This window comes from Mobula hypostoma, chromosome 4 (assembly GCF_963921235.1).
Source record: "Mobula hypostoma chromosome 4, sMobHyp1.1, whole genome shotgun sequence".
NCBI classification, from domain to species: domain Eukaryota; kingdom Metazoa; phylum Chordata; class Chondrichthyes; order Myliobatiformes; family Myliobatidae; genus Mobula; species Mobula hypostoma.
Window position 1 is genome coordinate 35,416,589 of NC_086100.1, and position 25,018 is coordinate 35,441,606.

The following is a 25,018-nucleotide window of genomic DNA, read 5'->3' on the forward strand; positions in this document are numbered from 1 at the left end:
ACACAAACAAATAGTAACACACCTGGTGACTGTTCTGCAGTGAATACCAAAGATACAAGTGTACACCGCTCTCCTGTATACGGACTTGGGCACCGGCAGACAGGTGTGCAGTTTAGAGAAGGATTGAGAGAGCAGGTTCCAAAATTCCTGCAGAATGTGGGAGGGCACTGGAAAGAGTCACATGGTCCGGGCAATGGCGTGCAGGTTGTTCCATTTCCTGGAGAAAAAGAACATTTTAAAGGAAAATTTTATGTTCTAAACTTTTGCAGCTATTGCAAACTTTTAAAAGATTAGAGAGCTTTAAGATATTTTCACAAGCAAAAACCATCACTTTTTAATGTTATAGTGGCTTTCTGTTGAATAGAAAATATATCAGTAAGAAACAGCGTACAAATGAGGAAGATAGGGTCCAGTGAGATGGAGGAACTGAGTGAAATACATGTTAGTAGGGAAGTGGTGTTAGGTAAATTGAAGGGATTGAAGGCAGATAAATCCCCAGGGCCAGATGGTCTGCATCCTAGAGTGCTTAAGGAAGTAGCCCAAGAAATAGTGGATGCTTTGGTGGCAAAAATAGGAAAACAGATTATTATCTGAATGGTGGCCGATTAGGAAAAGGGGAGGTGCAACGAGACCTGGGTGTCATTATACACCAGTCATTGAAAGTGGGCATGCAGGTACAGCAGGCGGTGAAAAAGGCGAACGGTATGCTGGCATTTATAGCGAGAGGATTCGAGTACAGGAGCAGGGAGGTACTACTGCAGTTGTACAAGGCCTTGGTGAGACCACACCTGGAGTATTGTGTGCAGTTTTGGTCCCCTAATCTGAGGAAAGACATCTTTGCCATAGAGGGAGTACAAAGAAGGTTCACCAGATTGATTCCTGGGATGGCAGGTCTTTCATATGAAGAAAGACTGGATGAACTGGGCTTGTACTCGTTGGAATTTAGAAGATTGAGGGGGGATCTGATTGAAACGTATAAGATCCTAAAGGGATTGGACAGGCTAGATGCGGGAAGATTGATCCCGATGTTGGGGAGGTCTAGAACGAGGGGTCACAGTTTGAGGATAGAGGGGAAGCCTTTTAGGACCGAGGTTAGGAAAAACTTCTTCACACAGAGAGTGGTGAATCTGTGGAATTCTCTGCCACAGCAAACTGTTGAGGCCAGTTCATTAGCTATGTTTAAAAGGAAGTTAGATATGGCCCTTGTGGCTACAGGGGTCAGGGGGTATGGAGGGAAGGCTGGGTTCTGAGTTGGATGATCAGCCATGATCATAATAAATGGCGGTGCAGGCTCGAAGGGCCGAATGGCCTACTCCTGCACCTATTTTCTATGTTTCTATGTTTCTATTAGTGATAATTTTTCAAAACTCGTTAGATTCTGGACTAGTTCCTGAGGATTGAAGTGTGGCTAATGTAACCCCACTTTTTAAAAAAGGAGGGAGAGAGAAACCGGGGAATTATAGACCGGTTAGCCTAACGTCGGTGGTGGGGAAACTGCTGGAGTCAGTTATCAAGGATGTGATAACAGCACATTTGGAAAGCGGTGAAATGATCGGACAAAGTCAGCATGGATTTGTGAAAGGAAAATCATGTCTGACGAATCTCATAGAATTTTTTGAGGATGTAACTAGTAGAGTGGATAGGGGAGAACCAGTGGATGTGGTATATTTGGATTTTCAAAAGGCTTTTGACAAGGTCCCACACAGGAGATTAGTGTGCAAACTTAAAGCACACGGTATTGGGGGTAAGGTATTGGTGTGGGTGGAGAATTGGTTAGCAGACAGGAAGCAAAGAGTGGGAATAAACGGGACCTTTTCAGAATGGCGGGCGGTGACTAGTGGGGTACCGCAAGGCTCAGTGCTGGGACCCCAGTTGTTTACAATATATATTAATGACTTGGATGAGGGAATTAAATGCAGCATCTCCAAGTTTGCGGATGACACGAAGCTGGGTGGCAGTGTTAGCTGTGAGGAGGATGCTAAGAGGATGCAGGGTGACTTGGATAGGTTGGGTGAGTGGGCAAATTCATGGCAGATGCAATTTAATGTGGATAAATGTGAAGTTATCCACTTTGGTGGCAAAAATAGGAAAACAGATTATTATCTGAATGGTCGCTGATTAGGAAAAGGGGAGGTGCAACGAGACCTGGGTGTCATTATACACCAGTCATTGAAAGTGGGCATGCAGGTACAGCAGGTGGTGAAAAAGGCGAATGGTATGCTGGCATTTATAGCGAGAGGATTCGAGTACAGGAGCAGGGAGGTACTACTGCAGTTGTACAAGGCCTTGGTGAGACCACACCTGGAGTATTGTGTGCAGTTTTGGTCCCCTAATCTGAGGAAAGACATCTTTGCCATAGAGGGAGTACAAAGAAGGTTCACCAGATTGATTCCTGGGATGGCAGGACTTTCATATGAAGAAAGACTGGATGAACTGGGCTTGTACTCGTTGGGATTTAGAAGATTGAGGGGGGATCTGATTGAAACGTATAAGATCCTAAAGGGATTGGACAGGCTAGATGCAGGAAGATTGTTCCCGATGTTGGGGAAGTCCAGAACGAGGGGTCACAGTTTGAGGATAGAGGGGAAGCCTTTTAGGACCGAGATTAGGAAAAACTTCTTCACACAGAGAGTGGTGAATCTGTGGAATTCTCTGCCACAGGAAACTGTTGAGGCCAGTTCATTGGCTATATTTAAGGGGGAGTTAGATATGGCCCTTGTGGCTACGGGGGTCAGGGGGTATGGAGGGAAGGGGTTCTGAGTTGGATGATCAGCCATGATCATAATAAGTGGCGGTGCAGGCTCAAAGGGCCGAATGGCCTACTCCTGCACCCATTTTCTATGTTTCTATGTTTCTATAATAAGGCTTGCACTAAAATTAATGGGTGTTTTTAAAAAAATTCAGAATCCCTTCTCAAAATATCTGCAAGATATTATTAATACCTACACCAAGCATGTTAAGTTAGCTTTATTATCCCTGGAAGTAATTACAGTATCCTCCACTTTGCTCTGGTAATTCATGTTAAATCAACAACGGGAATGAAAATGCTTTTAACTAACATGTCAGGTTAATCAGTGTGAGGGATAATCTCAGTCCCAAGCAGGGATTTATTTCTCTTTTCTCTGCTTAAGATAATGCTGTTTTGGGATCCTGCTTACAATGAAAATTGTAGGACAGCAGGGAAAAAAGATTAGAGTGAAGTTAGTTGCATGTATTCTTTAAATTATTATTTATTACGAAGGTTGGCAGATAATTTTACATATTTTAAACATTTAAAACCAAGGTATGTTATAATTCATTCTTTTAATCCAGAAATATGTAAAAGCTACAATTGCCTTGATAAGTGACAAAATGGTATCGAGTTTTGTTGTTTTTCGGTCATTTTAAAGCCCTGCTGTTATTCCAGGTCTAGCACTCAACTCCAGGAACATGTTGACAATGAGACTGATCTCCCCAGATCCCAAGAAGTTCAGGATAATGGGAAGATTGACCAACATACATTTCCCTTCAGGAAAATTCAGAATTCTTTTTCAAAATTATCAACATAAACCTTTGTTAATTAGCTGGGTTTTACTTGTGTGACAAAACTCTTGAAAGGGTATTGTAGATACCCTATATCTTATGGTCCAGATACTAGGGTCAGACTCCATAATTCAGATCAGAGTGCAGTCAATGAGTGACCAATAAGTTCAGATCTTCTGCAATCCTAGTAAGTGCTAGTGTTTGTGTTAAGAAATCACTTGGAACAGCTAATAAATCACTGCAAAATTCTTGCTAAATTTTGAAACACGGTTGTATGTTTTGGATCAGCTAACATTTAGACATGGATTAAAATAAGCACAGAAACTAAAATGAAGAAACATTTCTAAAAATAATTAATCACTATCTTACCTGTAAATCGTTCATTACAAATGCATTTGAATTTTCCTCCTGTGTCTTTGCAGACAGCATTAGGTGAACATGTTGAACATTCAGTAATGTCACTGCAATATGTCCCATTGCCTAGAAGTGTTTAAAACATTGATTTCATTATTGTAAAGTGTGGAGCAATCATAAACGTTTATCACTTTATGGTCTTCGATTTTTCAGAAAGTAGTTTCATCTTACAATAGTCATGATGCCATCCTTCATGCATCCTATCAAGTCAACAATCTCAAGGAGAATTAAGTAGTCTTTTGTTACTTACTAAGTCAATGCAAGCATAAAATATTTCAGTTGAGTAGTCCACCAGTTTTTTTGTACATCTTTGCAGCTATGCATCTGCAAATTTTATAGGGTTTGACCCTGAAATCATTGACTTGCTGAAAACCCAAAGATTCAATGTGAAAAGTAGAAAATTGCCAATCATACGGTTTCTCAGAATACCAGATTGTTCTGCTCTTCAGGAAATTAATTTATGTTTATATATGTGATTAAGCATATTCAGCTTTCATTTTAATGAGCAGTTTCAGATCTATATTGGGTCACTTCCAGTGCAGTCAGGAACTAGTAAGTATAAAAACACATTAGCTGGCAGAAGGCCGAGGTTTATGTTAGAAGCTAAAGAAGTTTCATCTAAAGCCACCCTGTTGTTTCCCCAGTAGAAGCATTGCTTGTAAGTTCAAGTTATATTATTTAGAAGTTTATCTAAGGTATCAATAAGATTTTGCTGAAATAGAATGTAATTTTTAAGTTTTTGAAATGCTAGTGGTTTATACAAACTATTTTCCTATACTATTTACTTGTCAGAATCTTATAATATTTACCTGCAGGAAACATAACTAAGTTCTTACGTATCTGTGAATATTAACTTGTGTGAATAGAACACGATAATTGCAATGTATTTTGTTATTTTTCCTTTTTTTTTCACTATGTCATGCAATTGAGTCTGCAATAAATCCAAGGGAGTAGGGCACGACATCCTGACTGTCATATCATTTTTGAATGGAGCTGGGCTGACTGAAATATTTGATGTTACAACACCTCAGCAAGGGCAGCACACGTATGAATGGCAATTTTCTACTTTTGGTACATCTTTTTGCCCTGCTGGTATTTTGAATGTCTCTGTATCTTCATGTGCTATTGCTAAATTTGTAAATACATTTCGTTCAACTTGATCTGCGATTTCTGAGTTCTGCTGGAATACTGCATTTCAAATCAACATAAGAAAACAGAACACAAAAATGTGGTGTTAATAGAGGCTTTTTGGGTGTGTGGCAGCAATTTTTGAAAGCTTGCAAAACAAAAAGATGATTAGCAAATTTATATATCATTGAGCCCTTTGGTGGGGGGCTGAAAAGGGGTTAAATAATTAACTAATCAATTGGAAACACTTGGATCACAATATGAGTTTAATTAAGAATGAATGGACATATAGGCAAATGGCAAACATAGAAAATCTTTTAATAGAGATGTAATAAAGGGAGAAATTTATAAAATTATACTAGAACTATGTGTTTAATTGATTTATGTTTAAGGAAAGATACTACTAGAGAAACAAGTTTATTATATATCATTTAGATCACACCTACCTGAAAATCCATCATTGCAAGTACAATTATAACTTCTCACAGTATTAATACATGTTGCATTTGGAGAACATGGGTTTTCGTCTTTGCACTCGTCTATGTCTGTTGGGATATATATATATTCATAATTTAGCTTGAATAAGATCTGTACAATTTATGCTTCCAGAATGGCATTACAACATTTGTTCATTTTTTTTAAAGCAGTAAAATTAAAAATATGTTACCCAAACACTGTATTCCATCGCCACTCAATCCAGCAGGACATGATCCACACCCAGACGAGGAGCAGTTTACTCCAGTGAAGCATGTGAGGGCCTGACAAGTATCAACTGGAGATTGGCAGCTCAAACCAGTGAATCCATCTTTACATATGCATGCAGTTAACTATAAAAGAAAAATTTCAAGTGTTTTATATATTATTCCCAATAAATTTTTACAGGTTACACAAAGCGGAGGATTCTGAGAAGGTACAACATGCAGAATTAGTAATGTGTAATTCACGCTGAGTTTCATTTTGGTACTGGCAATGAAATGGAACCGTGTTCAGATGGACCAGGTGGTCCATAAGACAGTAAAATTCAAAGCCAGGATGCCAGAAGTGATGGGATTCATGTGACTGTTTTCCTTAGTATTTATGTATGTCAGGTACATTTAAGAGGACACACAAGAATTGTGCAACCTTGGGCTGATTGTGGTGGCTATGCTAACAGGAACTCTAACCCATCTGTATCACTCTGGTATTACATTAGGTAATCTTGCTGTGACTGGTTTTTGAAACATGGAAATATGTCAGTGTTTCTCCTTGGTACTACTTTATCAGAGTAACTCCAAAGAATCTCAGTGAGCTCAAATAATAAGCTTGGGAATCATTTTTAATTTACTTCCAGCTGTTGCTGTAACTGCCTCTATTAAAAGTTATACCTTTTGGCCAAACAACAGGAATTCTGCAGATGCTGGAAATTCAAGCAACATACATCAAAGTTGCTGGTGAACGCAGCAGGCCAGGCAGCATCTATAGGAAGAAGCGCAGTCGACGTTTCAGGCCGAGACCCTTCGTCCTGACGAAGGGTCTCGGCCTGAAACGTCGACTGCGCTTCTTCCTATAGATGCTGCCTGGCCTGCTGCGTTCACTAGCAACTTTGATGTATGTTACCTTTTGGCCAAACTATTTTTCTTATTTCTTCTTGACGTACAGCGTAGAAGGGCCAGAAAGGCTTCTTCGAGTCATGCCGCCAAGCAATACCCCGATGCGTGGCTAGGTATAGCTTAAATACTATCTACAAATTTCCTGAGATTGTTGGTAAATCTCAGGTGGTGACGAGAGGGCGTACAGGAGTGAGATATGCCAACTAGTGGAATGGTGCCGCAGCAACAACCTGGCACTCAACATCATTAAGATGAAAGAGCTGATTGTGGACTTCCGGAACGGTAAGACGAAGGAGCACATATCAATCCTCATAGAGAGATCAGAAGTGGATAGAGTGAGCAGCTTCAAGTTCCTGGGTGTCAAGATCTCTGAGGATCTAACATATCAATGTAGTCATAAAGAAGGCAAGACAGCAGCTATACTTCATTAGGAGTTTGAAGAGATCACTGCATCACTGTCTGGTATGGAGAGGCTACTGCACAGGACTGAAAGAAGCTGCAGAAGGTTGTAAATCTAGTCAGCTCCATCTTGGGTACTAGTCTACAAAGTACCCAGGACATCGTTAGGGAGTGGTGTCTCAGAAAGGCAGCGTCCATTATTAAGGACCTCCAGCACCCAGGGCATGCCCTTTTCTGGTACAGAAGCATGAAGGCACACACTCAGTGATTCAGGAACAGCTTCTTCCCCTCTGCCACCTGATTCCTAAATGGACATTGAAGGTTTGGACACTACCTAATTTTTTTTAAGTATACAGAATATCTGTTTTTGCACATCTTAAAAAATCTATTCTTATTCCACATTTTCATATGATGTAATTTGACCTTTCTGAATCCTTCTTAATAACTTAAAAGTTATGAATAGAGGAGCGGAGTTGACATTACTGAACGTGTTCAATTTAAGATAATGGTCTAGCCTTGTTTTGTTCCGTTTGCTTTTTTTTGGGTTTAGTATTTATTTATTTGTTTTTTGGGGGTTTTTCTTTGTATTTTTTTCCTTTTATTTCTTTTTTCTCTATGATTAATTACATCAAGAGTTTGGAAGTCTATTATACATGTATTATTTGAAATCTTTTTTGCACATGCTTATCAACAATAAGATTATTCCAATCTCTATCATCATTGTTATTCTGTTCATAATTTTGGAAAATTAATAAAAAGATTTAAAAAGAAAAAATCTATTCACACACGTAATTGATTTACTTTATTTATTATGTATTATTTTATTTATTTATTTTTTTCTCTTTGCTAGATCATATATTGCATCGAACTGCAGCTGCTAAGTTAACCAATTTCACGACACATGCCGGTGATAATAAACCCGATTCTGATTCATCCTAGCCTAATCAAGGGACAATTTACAATGGCCGATTAACCTGCCAATCGGTACATCTTTGGACCAGGCAGTGGCGGGAATTGAACCTGGGCTGCTGGGACCGTAAAGCGTTGTGCTAACCACTATTTTACCATGCTGCCTTTCAACCTCAACCTCTCTGCTAAAGAAAACCTAATTTATTTTTCTCTTTACTGGTTCTGACAAAAAGTCCTAGATCTACAAGATTCTCTGTTTAAATGTCCCCTGATACTGCCTGATCTGCTGAGTGTTTCCAGTATTCCTTGTTATTTTTTAATGTTAAGGTAAGTAGCATGGGAGCAAGCTGAGTGGACTGGTGGAACCTCCCAGCTTTGCCACCAAAGGCCAGAACTGTGGTTACGTTAATGCCTAGAAGCTGCCCATGGCCATTTCTTGTGTACCATCTGTCTATAGAACAGTAGAATAATGTGTAATTAAGCAAATGTTTTAAACCAGGCAAGTCTAATTTTGACTAGTACCACCCTCAGAATCCTCCACTTTGTTTAATTGTATTCTTAAAGCTTAAATATTTCGGTTGACAATAGGTGGTTTCAAATCTCAAGTGACATAATTCCAACGTGTGTGCAAATAATTAAATCAGAGTAGTTAAATTTTAAAAGCAAAATATTCATTTACAGAGTTCAAATATAGGGGAACTCAAACTAGATTGGAACACCAGATACAACATTTTTGCTAAAGATAATATAACTTGTGAGAAAAATTTAATATGATGGTTCTTTGTGCAGATAATCAGTAAGTTATAATATCTCTATAACTTTAAGGAATTGAAGGTGATCTGGTATATTTAAGATGCATGGAATTGTTAGAGCTAATTCTCCTATATATTGACATTGAGAGGTGCCTGCTCCAAATCTCACATTCAGGATATATTTTCCTCCAGAGTTTCAGTGAAATTCACTTTCTACTGTTCAATAAGGACAACACAGAAATTGTTATGCAAGAATCTATTCTTGTAATGTGCACACTCACGTAGACAGAAGAACCAGTGATTCGTGTGGTGCTATTGTAATTGCATTCTCCATTCTCACCACAGTCACATAGCACTAGCTGTGGTCTTAAGACCGAGGTTAGGTTATTAGAGTCAACTGCTTCAACATCTACTGTTAATCCATTTCTGTTTGTCGGAAGCCAAATCAAAGTTCCATTTCCTGTTGAATTAAACAAAAAGGTTAAAAGAAGTACCACAAGAGCTGGAACAATGTTGTTACATTTGATACCGTTTAATTTAATGTTTTGTTCTTTTAATTTTAGCAAATAAAATTGAAAGAAATTTTTTGAGGATCATGTGTCCTCACTGAAATGGAAGGGCCCAGGATCTCAGGATATCATGCATACATGTTATAAATGAAACCATCAATATAATATTCGGCAACTCCATTTTGTAGAATGTAAAGTATTATAGTTTTTGCAAAGTTTTTTTTAAAAACAGTGGGTGTGTCTAATCTGGTAGCCAGTTATTACTTAAAGCGTAATACATTTTAATCAGGATAAATTTCTTCTTTTTATTACCTACCACTGGTAAGGTCTTACTTTCAGAATATTAGATTTTGGCAAGAACCGAATTAAATTTCTCAGGTGTTTTCTCCCAATAATGTTCACTATTCTTGCTGAGAAATAGTTCCTCTTGCACAGCATGATTTATTTATTTATTGTGATACAGCGTGGAATAACCCCTTTGAGCTGCATTGCCCAGCAAGGCCCTGATGTAATCCTAGCCTAATCACAGAACAATTAATCTATTAACCGTACGCCTTTGGACATGGGAGAAACTGAAACCCATGGGGAGACCATATAAACTCCTTACGGCGGGAAATGAACCTGGGTATAAACAATGCTGCATGCTACTTTACTTGATGCAGACTTATGAGAAGACTTTTTCTGTAAACATATGTTTACTGGGGGGTTATTAAGATTATTTATTCCTTTATTGACTTAAAAATATGACAAGGAAGTTGCATTTGATTCATTTGTCCAAAGCAAAATTAAAGCTAAATAATAAAGTTTGTTTTGATAAATGTGTTTTGCAATGAACATCGTAAATGATAAAACATTACCTGTTATATTTAGATCCTTGGATATGTAAGGAGTAAATACAACATTTCCATTTTGTTGTGTTACTGTGTAGTAACTAATCATTTGTGCAGACAGTTTTGTAGAAATCACACTATTTCCTTCAATTGTAGGTGGAAATGAATCTATAATCGGGTGAAAATAAGGAATAAATGATTAAATAATAACAGCAATGTACACTTCATTTATCATGATTAAATAATAATGATATCAGGCATGTGTACGCCATAACTCAAACTTTCTCAGACAAATTACATATTTTCAAGACACAAAATTGATCTACTCAAATCACTACATTTATAAACAATTATCAGGTGTTACATGACTGGCCAGTTTCCTTTCTGCCTTACGTAGAAAAATACAAACTTACACTAGATGATAGCTTTTAATAATCATTTTAATTGCTTACTTAGTATTTTCATATCTTCATTCAATTGTGTGATTGTGTTTGCTGTAGACAACCCAATTTCTATATTCCCTGTACTGAGCACATCATAAATGCATTGAGTGTTGTTGTTGCATGCAGCGGCACGCTCGTTGTACAATATCATGTTCTCTTGCTGGAACTCATCCAGGAATACAGGTGTAAACATATTGTTTGCAGCTCTTGCTATAACACTTTGAATTGTGAAAATAGATTGGTCACTGGGCACTTCCCCTAGTGGTAAAGATATGGAGAGGTAAATAAACAGGACGATGGATACTCAACATGCACAAAACAGCTTGCGTTCTTTTGGTATAGAGAAAGTTTAAATTTTCCAATGCAAATGATTAGCTCATGGTAGTTTATTTTACAACTCACATGTTAATCCATATCTGAAAAGTGTAGATTCTGAGCTGTTGGCTGGAACAATGGACCCATTGGGCATTGTGAAATCATCATTTTGATTATCATTCCACAATCCTAGAAGCAATCAACAATGACAAAAAAAATTGTAACAGGTTTGCATTTTAACAATTTTTTACGGAATAAAACATGGCAAATTTGAAAGGCTGCTTCAGCTTTTTCAACAATTATCTGGACATCTACTTTTTGAATTACAAAATCAGTAATACATTTAAATAACTGGATTTACATATATGGTGATGTGAAAAAAAAGCAGATAAACTTAGAAATCAGCCAAGTTTTAGATCTAAGTTTGAAACTGTTATAGAATAAAAAGGAATATGGCTAGACATATTATGTTACAAACAGTATTTTAAAAAATCTTTATGTATGTCTTACAGCATTACCACCATAATCATTTTTAGATTGAGTTAACAAATAGTAACATAAAGATAATTTTCAGATGGAAGTGTATAGTGTTAAATTGATAGGAAGTCACATGACAGATAATTTATTTATGTGAAATATATAGAAACATAGAAAATAGGTGCAGGAGTAGGCCATTCGGCCCTTCGAGCCTGCACCGCCATTTATTATGATCATGGCTGATCCTCCAACTCAGAACCCCGCCCCAGCCTTCCCTCCATACCCCCTGACCCCCGTAGCCACAAGGGCCATATCTAACTCCCTCTTAAATATAGCCAATGAACTGGCCTCAACTGTTTCCTGTGGCAGAGAATTCCACAGATTCACCACTCTCTGTGTGAAGAAGTTTTTCCTAATCTCAGTCCTAAAAGGCTTCCCCTCTATCCTCAAACTGTGGCCCCTCGTTCTGGACTTCCCCAACATCGGGAACAATCTTCCTGCATCTAACCTGTCCAATCCCTTTAGGATTTTATACGTTTCAATCAGATCCCCCCTCAATCTTCTAAATTCCAACGAGTACAAGCCCAGTTCATCCAGTCTTTCTTCATATGAAAGTCCTGCCATCCCAGGAGTCAATCTGGTGAACCTTCTTTGTACTCCCTCTATGGCAAAGATGTCTTTCCTCAGATTAGGGGACCAAATCTGCACACAATTCTCCAGGTGTGGTCTCACCAAGGCCTTGTACAACTGCAGTAGTACCTCCCTGCTCCTGTACTCAAATCCTCTAGCTATAAATGCCAGCATACCATTCGCCTTTTTCACCGCCTGCTGTACCTGCATGCTCACTTTCAATGACTGGTGTATAATGACACCCAGGTCTCATTGCACCTCTCCATTTCCTAATCGGCCACCATTCAGATAATAATCTGTTTTCCTATTTTTGCCACCAAAGTGGATAACTTCACATTTATCCACATTAAATTGCATCTGCCATGAATTTGCCCACTCACCCAACCTATCCAAGTCACCCTGCATCCTCTTAGCATCCTCCTCACGGCTAACACTGCCACCCAGCTTCGTGTCATCCGCAAACTTGGAGATGCTGCATTTAATTCCCTCATCCAAGTCATTAATATATATTGTAAACAACTGGGGTCCCAGCACTGAGCCTTGCGGTACCCCACTAGTCACCGCCTGCCATTCTGAAAAGGTCCCGTTTATTCCCACTCTTTGCTTCCTGTCTGCTAACCAATTCTCCACCCACACCAATACCTTACCCCCAATACCGTGTGCTTTAAGTTTGCACACTAATCTCCTGTGTGGGACCTTGTCAAAAGCCTTTTGAAAATCCAAATATACCACATCCACTGGTTCTCCCCTATCCACTCTACTAGTTACATCCTCAAAAAATTCTATGAGATTCGTCAGACATGATTTTCCTTTCACAAATCCATGCTGACTTTGTCCGATCATTTCACCGCTTTCCAAATGTGCTGTTATCACATCCTTGATTACTGACTCCAGCAGTTTCCCCACCACCGACGTTAGGCTAACCAGTCTATAATTCCCCGGTTTCTCTCTCCCTCCTTTTTTAAAAAGTGGAGTTACATTAGCCACCCTCCAATCCTCAGGAACTAGTCCAGAATCTAACGAGTTTTGAAAAATTATCACTAATGCATCCACTATTTCTTGGGCTACTTCCGTAAGCACTCTAGGATGCAGACCGTCTGGCCCTGGGGATTTATCTGCCTTCAGTCCCTTCAATTTACCTAACACCACTTCCCTACTAACATGTATTTCGCTCAGTTCCTCCATCTAACTGGACCCTCTGTCCCCTACTATTTCTGGAAGATTATTTATGTCCTCCTTAGTGAAGACAGAACCAAAGTAATTATTCAATTGGTCTGCCATGTCCTTGCTCCCCATAATCAATTCACCTGTTTCTGTCTGCAGGGGACCTACATTTGTCTTTACCAGTCTTTTCCTTTTTACATATCTATAAAAGCTTTTACAGTCCGTTTTTATGTTCCCTGCCAGTTTTCTCTCATAATCTTTTTTCCCCTTCCTAATTAAGCCCTTTGTCCTCCTCTGCTGAACTCTGAGTTTCTCCCAGTCCTCAGGTGAGCCACTTTCTCTGGCTAATTTGTATGCTTCTTCTTTGGAATTGATACTATCCCTAATTTCTCTTGGCAGCCACGGGTGCACTACCTTCCTTGATTTATTCTTTTGCCAAACTGGGATGAACAATTGTTGTAGTTCATCCATGCAACCTTTAAATGCTTGCCATTGCATATCCACCGTCAATCCTTTAAGTGTCATTTGCCAGTCTATCTTAGCTAATTCACGTCTCATACCTTCAAAGTTACCCCTCTTTAAGTTCAGAACCTTTGTTTCTGAATTAACTATGTCACTCTCCATCTTAATGAAGAATTCCACAATATTATGGTCACTCTTACCCAAGGGGCCTCTCACGACAAGATCGCTAATTAACCCTTCCTCACTGCTCAAAACCCAGTCCAGAATAGCCTGCTCTCTAGTTGGTTCCTCGACATGTTGGTTCAAAAAACCATCCCGCATACATCCAAGAAATCCTCTTCCTCAGCACCTTTACCAATTTGGTTCACCCAATCTACATGTAGATTGAAGTCACCCATTATAACTGTTGTTCCTTTATTGCACACATTTCTAATTTCCTGTTTAATACCATCTCTGACCTCACTACTACTGTTAGGTGACCTGTACACAACTCCCACCAGCGTCTTCTGCCCCTTAGTGTTACGCAGCTCTACCCATATCGATTCCACATCTTCCCGGCTTATGTCCTTCCTTTGTATTGCGTTAATCTCTTCTTTAACCAGCAACGCCACCCCACCTCCCCTTCCTTCATGTCTATCCCTCCTGAATATTGAATATCCCTGAACGTTGAGCTCCCATCCCTGGTCACCCTGGAGCCATGTCTCTGTGATCCCAACTATATGCGCTAACCTGAAGAATACCAGGCTTAGCGTTGACTTCCTAAGGATGGCAGAGTACCACAGCTAATAGAATTGCTGCCTCATGCTGGCAGCACTTTGCTGTCTGTGTGAAGTTCTCCCATGAGTGTCCCAGGGTGTTCTCCCACATCACATAGACCTGCAGGCTGCTAGGTTAATTGGCCATTTTAAATTTCCCTGACAATTTAGATGAGTAGTAGAATCTAAAGACTAAATTGGGATTACAGTAAATGGATGTGTGCTGGTTGTCATAAACTTGCTGGCCAAAGGATCGGGTTCCATATGATATGAACTGGAATTGGAAACATGAGAAAATCTGTAGATGCTGGAAATCCAAGCAACACACACAAAATTCTGGAGGAACTCAGCAGGCCAGGCAGCATCTATGGAAAAGAGTAAACAGTCGGCGTTTTGGGCAGAGACGTCTCAGCCCGACGGTGGTCCAGATATCAACCACTATGTTCAAAGAATCCCTTTAGCAAGGCATTTGACAAGGTCCCACATGGGAGGATAGTCAAGAAGGTACAGTTGCTCGGCTTTCAAGATGAGGTAGTAAATTGGATTAGACATTGGTTTTGTGGGAGAAGCCAGAGAGTGATAGTAGATGGTTTCCTCTCTGATTGGAGGCCTAGTGGTGTGCTGCAAGGATTGGTGCTGGATCCATTGTTGTTTGTCATCTATATAATGATCTGGATGATAATGTGGTTAACTGGATCAAAATCAGATTTAATATCACTAGCATATGACATGAAATTTATGGTCGTCATAAACCAATGTAAGGGGGTTTCGTCTCTTATGTTACTGTATTGGCTAATTAAAATGGCTTCTTTGTTATGTTAAACGCTGAGAAAATCCTTCCCGCTGGCAGTTTGTTGAATCATGTTACTGATAAGAAGATGTTATGAACCAATTGGGATAGTTGTTATGTTTTTGGTGTATTTGAAGATACTGTATGTGTGGGGTTTTGGGGGAGAAGGCGGGAGAGAGGATGAACCAGGTGCTGTGAGTCTGCTAATGGGGTCGGACCCCGAGGAAGGCGTTCGGCGAGGAGACAGAGACCCACTCGTGTGGAGCGTCTGGTTGGCCAACATTGTTGGTCCCAGGCGGCCGGTCGAGGTGGTCCGAGGGGTTGCAGGGTGAAGAAGAAGGGTCCTGAGCTCCAACTGTTTTGTGCACGAAGAGATTGAACTTTGATAAGTGTGGCGCCTTTTATTTTCCTTTTATATTTTATTCTCTATTAATTATATAGTTCCAGTAATATCTATAAACTGTGAATCATTTAATCGTATCTGGTGTATTGTCTGTTATTTGGGCGGGGTGGGGTACAACACACAGCATCCACACAAACTAATTACCCAGTTTGGCAGGGCCGAGGGCTGTTTTCCTAGACGACAGCGAGCCGAGCGACCCTGAGGGTGGCCAGGGGGGCTACACCAATATATTGAGTTCAGGAGATGGGATTTTTTTTTTGAAGTTGTATAAGACGATGGTGAGGCCTGACTTGGAGTATTGTGTGCAGTTTTGGTCACCCTAGAGGAAAGGTATAAGCAAGGTTGAAAGAGTGCAGAGAAAATTTACACGGACATTGCTGTGTCTGGAGGAAGGATCTGAGTTACAAGGAACGATTGAATAGGTTAGGACTGTATTCTTTAGAAAGTAGTAGATTGAGAGGAGATTTGATAGAAGTGTACAAAATTATGACAAGTATAGATAGGGTAAATGTGAGCAGGCTTTTACTACTGAGGTTGGGAGGGACTATAACCATAGGTCAAGGGTTAAGGATGAAAGGTGAGAAGTTTAAGGGGAACATGAGGGGATACTTCTTTTCTCAGAGGGTCATAAGAGTATGGAATGAGCTGCCAGCACAAGTGGTGCATGCAAGCTCAATTTCAAGGTTTATTAGAAGATTGGATAGGTGCATGGATAGTAGCAGTACAGAGGGCTATGGTCCCAGTACAGGTCGATGGGAGTAGGTAGCTTAAATGGTTTCAGCATGGACTAGATGGGCCAAACAGCCTGTATGTGTGCTGAACTTCTCTATGACTCCAAAACTCCTTCATTTCATCTTAACCTTATGCCTTCCTGTTTTTGATAGCAAGCAAAAGATTTTGATCATCTACCTCACCTATGCCTCTCATAATCTTACATATTATGTCACTATTTGACCTTCCTTGCTCCTGAGAAACAAGGCCAGCATATCTTTCCTCCCCTCGTAATTGAACTCCTCCAATCTGTGTAACTGTGTAAAATGCTGGCGAATCTTGTCTCTTGTCTCTTTAGCACAATCACATCTTTAATTTGCATTTTTAATATTCCTAAATTTCTTAGAGTAGCTTTCAGCACACAAACTTTCTAGGAAGCAAGATCTACAATGAAGCAATGCATCAATAACAGTGCCAAGTTGGCCAAAGTTAAATATGTCATGTTACCCAAATATGTCATCAGTCAAAATTGACTTACCAAGAAGACCTTGTGTTTTGTTCATATATTTTTTTGGTAAACTGGGTACGATACTTAACATTTCAAATCTTGCTGTTAGTTTTAATGAAATGCCATTCTCAAATAAAGCAAGCATCGATGACTTTCCTTCCTTCTCCAGATAAAAATTATCTTCATAATACACTTCCTTATTATCTGTAAGGATAAATAGCAGACCTGAATGTAAAATACTCAGGCTAGAAATGACAACCAGCAATACTAGACACATTATTTTGTCTGGTATTTGGTAAAGTTTACTGCCCAGTCTGAATCAGGAATAAAATTGAATGACATTTTAAATTGGTCCTCCATTATTATTAACAATAGCAGTTTGTAAACAATGCTGTGGTATTTTGTATTGAGTTTGCAACTACTTAATCTCATACATTGGAGTTTCAAGCTAAATGATGCAACTTGCAAAAATTACCAGAAGAATGAAAGCAAAAGTATCACCTTTATTTCTGTCTGGAATTGTTAGTGATACACCAAGTTATATGCCACATTCTGGTCAAGGAATGGAAAACGCAGATCTCCACTGTTGAACCCGTCAAAGTCGATTGAGTCAGTGAAGGACTTCCTACTTACCTGGCACATGGGAGCTTTCGTGTTCTGCTGGCCCAGAGGAGATATGCATAGAGGGGAATGGGAAAGTGGGATAAGGGGCAACAGAGTGGGAGTGGGATGAATATGGACTTGTGGGGGAGGTGGAAAGTGAGAAGGCCAAGTGGAAGCGGTGGGGGGGGGGCAATGTTGAACCTGACTCACAGAAGACTTCTCCAGAAATGATAACTCAACTCCAAAAGACAATTGCACAAGTTATAAGACTATAAGATGTAGTAGCAGAATTAAGCCATAGTGTGCGTTGTGGCTTATTTATTTTTCTTTCAACCCCATTCTCCCACCTTCACCCCATAAGCTTTAACTCCCTTACCAGTCAGCACTTTCTCATCTCTTCCTTAAATGGAACCAATGACTTGGCTTCTATAGCTCTCTGTGGCACCAAATTCTCATTTCTCCCCTCTCTGCCTTCTGCCAGTCAGCCAATCTTTTATTAATGCTACCCACCTTGCTTCTAACACCTTGGGTTCTTGTTTGCAGCACTTTTCTAAGGATATTCTGTAAATGCAAGTAAATAATGTCCACTGATTCTAATTTGTCTAACCTGCTCGTTACCTCCTCAATGAAATCTAACAGCTTTGTCAGGCACAATCTCCCCTTAAGGAAACCGTATTAACCTTCCAAGTACTCTAATAGCATTAATGGTAATTTTATTTTCTGTTTTAAGCATTATTCAACTCTATATGGCAGAGAAATAGATAGGTGAAGTGAACTATGTAAATATTCATATATCTGTGGTCCCGTACTGATCAGGTCCCATGGGTGCCAAACTAGTGTTTCATCTTCCATCATCTGAGTTTATATGTCCAGCCCAAATAATGGGAATGGATACTGGATGATGACTCCATTAATACTTTGGTTTATGCCAAAAAATCGGGAAAACGAAACACCATTGTTCTTACGTCTGGACTGTAGCAGCACATCAGGAGGTTACATTGTAAGAGATGGAGGTTGGTGGGAGAGTAAACCTTGCTCAAGTTTAATTATATTTTATTGTTTACTTTGCAAAAGATAGAACCTTTCAACAGAGATTTTTTTGTGTGTGGTTAAACTACACGTTTTTGAAAAAATAAAAAAAGAATAAATTTATCTCACCTTCCGTAGGAGTGAATTGCACATTCATGTCATTTAGTTGCACATCAATTGTATCATTGCCTTTCAAAGTCATCTGGACCTGCCGAAAAATCATCATGAATAGAACAGGAGATACTAAATTTGACAGAAAGTTTAGGTGCATAATGCCTTACCCAAGAAGCTGAGGGTGTATTATCATTAATTAGATCTGGAGCTATTCTTATACAAAAGATGTACTCACTGTAATTGTTTTGGTTGATCTATGCCGAGCTGCAAAGGCTGCAAAGTTTGTGGCGTTAGCTTCACCAGTTTGGACTGTGCGTGCATGAAGTTGAAACATGGTTGTACCATTGGATTCATTAATATTAAGTAGCACAAAATCTCCAAGACCATTGAAAGTGAAGGGATGTCCATCTAAAGTGAAGAAGTGGGGATCTCCATTCCCTAACCCTACCAAAGTTACAAACAAACAAAATTAATGTGTGAAGATTTAATAATAACTTAAAATAAAACTTCTATTATCTACATTTTTCAGCTAATAGCCTAAAAAATGCATTTTGTAATTTAAGCCGTCAAATTGAATATTCCAGTTCTAAATTTTATATCTGTTAAACAGAATTGTTTTAGTTCTGCCTTGAGGGTAGAGCATAAATTTTCTGAAAGAACCAACACCTACAACACGAATGCTGGAGGAACTCTGCAGATCAGGCAGCATCTATGCAAATTAATAAAAAGTCAATGTTTCAGGCTGAAACCCTTCTTCAGGACTGAGAGATCTTGTCCTGACATAATGACATAAGACCACAAGACAGAGGAGCAGAATTAGGCCATTCAGCTCGAGTCTGCTCCGCCATTCTATCACGGCTGATCCCAGATCCCACTCAACCCCATACACCTGCCTTCTCGCTATATCCTTTGACACCCTGTCATCACGAAACTATCAACTTCCGCTTTAAATACATCCATGGACTTGGCCTTCACCACAGTTTGTGGCAGAGCATTCCACAGATTCACTCTAGTCCTGGATACATCCACCAAAGGAAATACCCTCTCCACATCCGCCCTATCTAGCCCTTTCAACATTTGGTAGTTTTCAATAAGATCCCACTGCATTCTTCCAAATTCCAGTGAGTGCAGGCCCAAAACTGCCAAACGCTCCTCATAAGTTAACCCCTTCATTCCTGGAATCATTCTCATGAACGTCCTCTGGACTTTCTCCACTGGTAACACATCCTTTCTGAGATATGGGGCACAAAACTGTTGACAACACTCCAAGTGTGACCTGACTAGTGTCTTATAAAGCCTCAGCATTATCTCCTTGCTTTTATATTCTATTCGCCTTGAAATAAATGCCAACAATGCATTTGCCATCTTTACCACAGACTGAATCTGTAAGTTAACAATCTGGAAGTCTTGCACGAGAACTCCTAAGTCCCTCTGCACCTCTGATGTCTGAATTTTCTCCCCATTTAAATAATAGTCTACACTATTGTTCCGTTTACAAACATGTATTATCATACATTTCCCAAAACTGTAATCCATCTGCCACTTTTTTGCCTATTCTTCTAATTTGTCTAAGTCCGGCTGCAATCACATCGCTTCCTCAGCACTACCTACCCCTCCCCCTATCTTTGTATCATCCACAAACTTTCTCACAAACCATCAATTCCATTATCCAAATCATTAACAAACAATGTGAAAAGTAGCAGTCCCAATACTGACCCCCTGAGGAACACCACTAGTCACTGGCAGCCAAACAGAAAAGGCCCCTTTTATTCCCACTCGCTGCCTCCTGCCTGTCAGCCATTCCTTTATCCATGGAGTACCTTTCATGTAATGCCATGGGGTTTTTATCTTGTTAAGCAGCCTCGTGTATGCCACCTTATGAAATGCCTTCTGGAAATCCAAGTAAATGACATCCACTGCCTCTCCTCTGTCCACCCAGCTTGTTACTTCCTGGGAGAACTCTTACAGATTTGTTAGGCAAGATTCTCCTTTACTGACTTTGACTTATTTTACCATTAGTCTCCAAGTACCCTGAAACTTCATGCTAAATAATAGACTCCAACACTTACCCAACTACTGAGGTAAGGCTAACTAGCCTATAATTTCCTTTCTTTTGCCTTTCTCCCTGCTTAAAGAATGGAGAGACATTTGAAATTTTCCAGTCCTCTAGTACTATGCCAGAATCAAGTGATTCTTGGAAGATCATGACCAATGCATCCATTATCTCTTCAGCAAACTCTCTCAGGACTCTGGGATGTAGTCCATCTGGTCCAGGTGACATGAGTTTGCCTAGCACTTTTCCCTTTGTAATAGCAATGGCACTCACTCCTGGTCTCAGACACACACAGACCTTTGCCACACTGCTAGTGTCTTCCACAGTGAAGATTGATGAAAAGTACTCATTGAGATTATCTGCCATTTCTTTGTCCCCTTTACTACCTCACCAGCATCATTTTGCAGTGGTCCAATATCAACTCTCACCTCCCTTTTACTCTTTACGTTACTGAAAAAAACTTTTAGTATCCTGCTTTATATTATTGGCTAGTTTGCCCTCATATTTCATCTCTTCCCTTCTCACAGGTTTTCAGTGGCCTTTTGTTGGATTTTTAAAGCTTCCCAATCATCCAACTTTTCACTCACTTTTGCTACCTTATATGCCCTTTCCTTGGCTTTTATGTAGTCCTTAACTTCCCTTGTCAGCCACGGTTGCCTACCCCTGTCATTTGAGAACTTCTTGCTCTGTGGGACATATGTATCCTGCGCCTTGTTAACTATTCCCAGAACTTCAGCCATCTCTGCTCTGCCGTCATCCCTGCCAGTATCCTCCTCCAATCCACCTGGGCAAGCTCCTCTCTCATGCCTCTGGAACTCCCTTTATTCCATTGTGATACTGATACACTTGACTTATGCTTCTCCCTCTGAAATTGCAGTATGAATTCAATCATATTATGATCATTGCTTCGAAGGGTTCCTTTAAAAATTAAGCCCCCCAATAAGATTAGGGTTATTATACAACACCCAATCTAAGATAGATTTTCCTCTAGTAAGCTCAAGCACAAACTGCTCTAAAAAGCCATCTCATAGGTATTCAACAAATTCCCTCTCTTGTGATCCGACACCAACCTGATTTTCCCAATCCCCTTGCATATTGAAGTCCCCCATTACAATTGTGACATTACCCTTATTACATGCCTTTTCCATCTGTCTTTGCAATCTCAACTCCACATTTTGACTACTATTTGAAGGCCTATATATGATTCCCATTATGTTTTTTTTCCACCCTTGCAGTTTATTAACTCCACCCACATAGATTCATCATTCTCTGACCCTATGTCACCTTTTTCTGAAGATGTACTTCCATCTCTTACCAACAGAGCCTAGGCCTTCCTGCCTGTCTTTTCAATGCGAAGTATATCCTTTGATGTTAAGCTTCCAACTATGCCCTTCTTTCAGCCATGACTCAGTGATGTCCACCCAACCAATCTCTAATTGCGCCACGAGTTCGTCCACCTTATTCTGAATGCTACGTGCATTTAAATTCAACACCTTCAGTCCTGCATTCTTTGCCCTTTTGAATTTTTCCTCTGTGGTACAATTTAACTCTTTACTCCATTTACGTTTGTATCCAATCAATGGCTCTGTCCCTCCTTACATTCAAGTTACACCCATCATCTATTTGTAAACCTGCTGGCTCATCCTCAGCTCTATCATCCTGGATCCCATCCCCCTGCCATATTAGTTTAAACAACTCCCAACAGCTCTAGTAAACCTGCCCAGAAGAATATTGGTCCACCTTGGATTCAAGTGCAATCTATCCCTTTTGTACAGATCACACCTGCCCAGAAGAGGTCCCAATTATCCAGAAACCTGAATCCTTGCCCCCGCTCTAATACTTCAGTCATGCATTTTATCTGTCACCTTATTCTATTCCTATCCTCACGGTTGCGTGGCATGAGCAGCAATCCCAAGATTACTACCCTTGAGGTCCTGCTTCTCAACTTTCTTCTTAACTCCCTGTATTCTGTTTTCAGGACCTCCTCCATTTTTCTACCTTTGTCGTCGGTGCCAATATGTACCGCGACCTCTAGCTGTTCACCCTCCCTTTCCAGGATATTGTGGATGTGTTCAGAAACATCGCAGGTCCTGGCAAATCCGAGGCAAACTTGTTCAGAAACATCTTGTTTCTTTTAATACCAATTGGTCAATCTCCTGTAATATTAAACAGTGAAAATCAGGATTAAATATATTAATGATGCTATGTGAGATTGAATTAGGGGAAATAAACAGACCAGAGGGGAAAGAGCTGGCCATTGGTTTAGCAGAGTCCCTGCTATGGTTTGGGTGGAGCAGAGTTGTCTGGCAGAAACTGTATTTGGAAGAGGTGAAGATGGCGGCATGATGCAGCGCGCAGCGGCCACTCCGGTGAATGATATCTGTAATCTGTCAAGAAGGGTGCAGTGCACAATCCTGATTTGATGGAGACAGACATGAGAGTATGGAGGAACATCTGGAGAAACTTCTGAAATGCCTGTTTCACTGCCGCTGCTACTGTGTGATCCAGAATCTCCGGAGGAGAAGGCCCCGAGTCCTCGGCTTTACTTGTTGCTCGGCAGCCAGGGCCGGGTCGAAGCGCTCGGCAGAGATGGTGCTCGGTGTCGGAGGGCTGGTCAGAGGCTCGAAGTTTTTGGATGGACTCAGAGTTGGCTGTGGTTGGGTGCTTCCAATGCATCGGCAGTTGTCGGCGCCTGGAGGTTTATGGCAGGGAGAGTTTCTCCCTTTTGCCACCTGCTATCGGGACAATCGGCAGTTGATTGGAATTTAGAGACTTTTTTTTTACCGTGCCCATGGTCAGCTCTTTATCAAATTATGGTATTGCTTTGCACTGCTGTAACTATATGTTATAATTATGTGGTCTTGTCAGTATTAGTCTTTGGTTTGTCCTGTTTTTTTTGTGATATCACTCTGGAGGAACATTGTATCACTTCTTAATACATGCATTTCTAAATGACAATAAATGAGGACTGATTGTCCTCATAATCTAATCTAATCTAATCACAGTTAACTGAGCTGTACAGGTGAGAATGATTGAAATTCTGATGCTTAGGCAGAAGCATATTTGTGTATGGGGACAGAGTGGGGAGGAAAGAGGTAACTGTGTTAGATCCTGCTTGTAGGGATGCATAGCCAATGCATTAATGGAGTCTGACCTGTAGTAAACATTTCACAGGAATGGGACTGTTGCCAATTCTATAACCAATTGTGATTCAAATGTAGGTGCAGCCTGTAATTCTGATAGGCATAATTAATTAAAACTGTTTTTATACAAAGCATTTCTTTTGTTAAGAAATTGTTAGGATTTAACATGTCTTTCAAAATTCTGAACTCATTGTTCTGTGCTTTTGTAGTGCAAGACTATGCTGGCCTTTGATCTGCACCGATTATGAATGATACAACTAATTTTTGCAACCATTGTAAAACAACATGTTCCCCATATGCAAATTAATTTTCAACATAAACTGAGCCTGATTATGGAAATTCACAAAAAACAGTATATTGGAAAAGATTACTGCATTACAATCAAATTTCAGTACAGAAATTTCAGAGGAGATAGTTAATTTTCCTTTTTAAATAAAGTCAATTACCTTGACCTGGAGGCCTGTATTCCTCACAGGTAATGCTTGGTCTTTTCTCTTTATAAAAGTCACAGAACTTTGGATCATCAACCTTTTCACAACACCATTTATATGGATTCAGGTCGGAGTCTGTGAAAGAACATTTATGCATGAATGTGATTTAACAGGCATATAAAATTTTTAAGTATTCAGTGACAACTTGAAGTAGAAGCTTACCTTGGTGCATGCTTGATGAGGATAACGGTGTAATTGGTATCCAGTAGCGTTCTTGCCAACCTTCAATAAAAGCCCCGTTCTTTGTGTAAATACATCTTTGGCTAGCATTAAATATATTTCCATTGGTTCTACGAAGAATCTTGTTTGAAGTATCTGTGGAAATGCAACAAGAATTTGTTATTAATCATATAAATACAACGTAACTGTGAATTTCCTGATAAATCAAAAGTACCACCTTTCAATGTCAGATACAAAAAGTGACCACCAACATTCCTGTCAATAGTCTTGCTTTGTCATAGAGTCATACAGCAGGGAAAAGTCCTTTCAGCCCAACTGGTCTATGCCCAACCAAGATTCCCATCCCATCTAGTCCCATTTACTAGTGTTTAGCCCATAACCTTCTAAATCTTCTAAATCCATTTACCTGTCCAATTATCTTTATAAAGCTGTTATTAAATGTGCATCAACCACTTTCTCTAGCAGATTATTTCAAATACATATCACCCTTTGTGAAAAGAAGTTGCTCCTCAAGTTCCTATTAAAACTTTTCCTTCTCAATGTAAGTCTATGGACTCTGGCTCTTGTTTCTCAACCTTAAGGAAAAAAGGCTAAGTACATTTATCCTATATTTTCATGTTTTTATACACCTTTATAAGATCACAACTCAGTCTCCTGTGCTTCAAGGAATGAAGTCCTAGCCTGTCCAACCTCTT

General features: G+C 39.8%; 1 protein-coding gene across 2 annotated transcripts in view; it reads right to left on the reverse strand.

Annotated features, from left to right (window-relative positions):
* LOC134345238 (uncharacterized) overlaps positions 1-25,018 on the reverse strand; it is a 192,641-nt gene that overhangs the window by 22,918 nt on the left and 144,705 nt on the right. For both annotated transcript variants that reach the window (XM_063045582.1, XM_063045581.1), the window contains 13 exons: positions 24,306-24,458; positions 24,099-24,218; positions 18,692-18,900; positions 18,472-18,550; positions 16,741-16,914; positions 10,898-10,999; positions 10,505-10,753; positions 10,080-10,220; positions 8,995-9,173; positions 5,732-5,891; positions 5,511-5,609; positions 3,892-4,002; positions 23-217 (listed from right to left, as the gene is read on the reverse strand). In XM_063045582.1, coding sequence (XP_062901652.1) covers positions 23-217; positions 3,892-4,002; positions 5,511-5,609; positions 5,732-5,891; positions 8,995-9,173; positions 10,080-10,220; positions 10,505-10,753; positions 10,898-10,999; positions 16,741-16,914; positions 18,472-18,550; positions 18,692-18,900; positions 24,099-24,218; positions 24,306-24,458 — 1,971 coding nt within the window. The remainder of the gene's footprint in view (positions 1-22; positions 218-3,891; positions 4,003-5,510; positions 5,610-5,731; positions 5,892-8,994; positions 9,174-10,079; positions 10,221-10,504; positions 10,754-10,897; positions 11,000-16,740; positions 16,915-18,471; positions 18,551-18,691; positions 18,901-24,098; positions 24,219-24,305; positions 24,459-25,018) is intronic.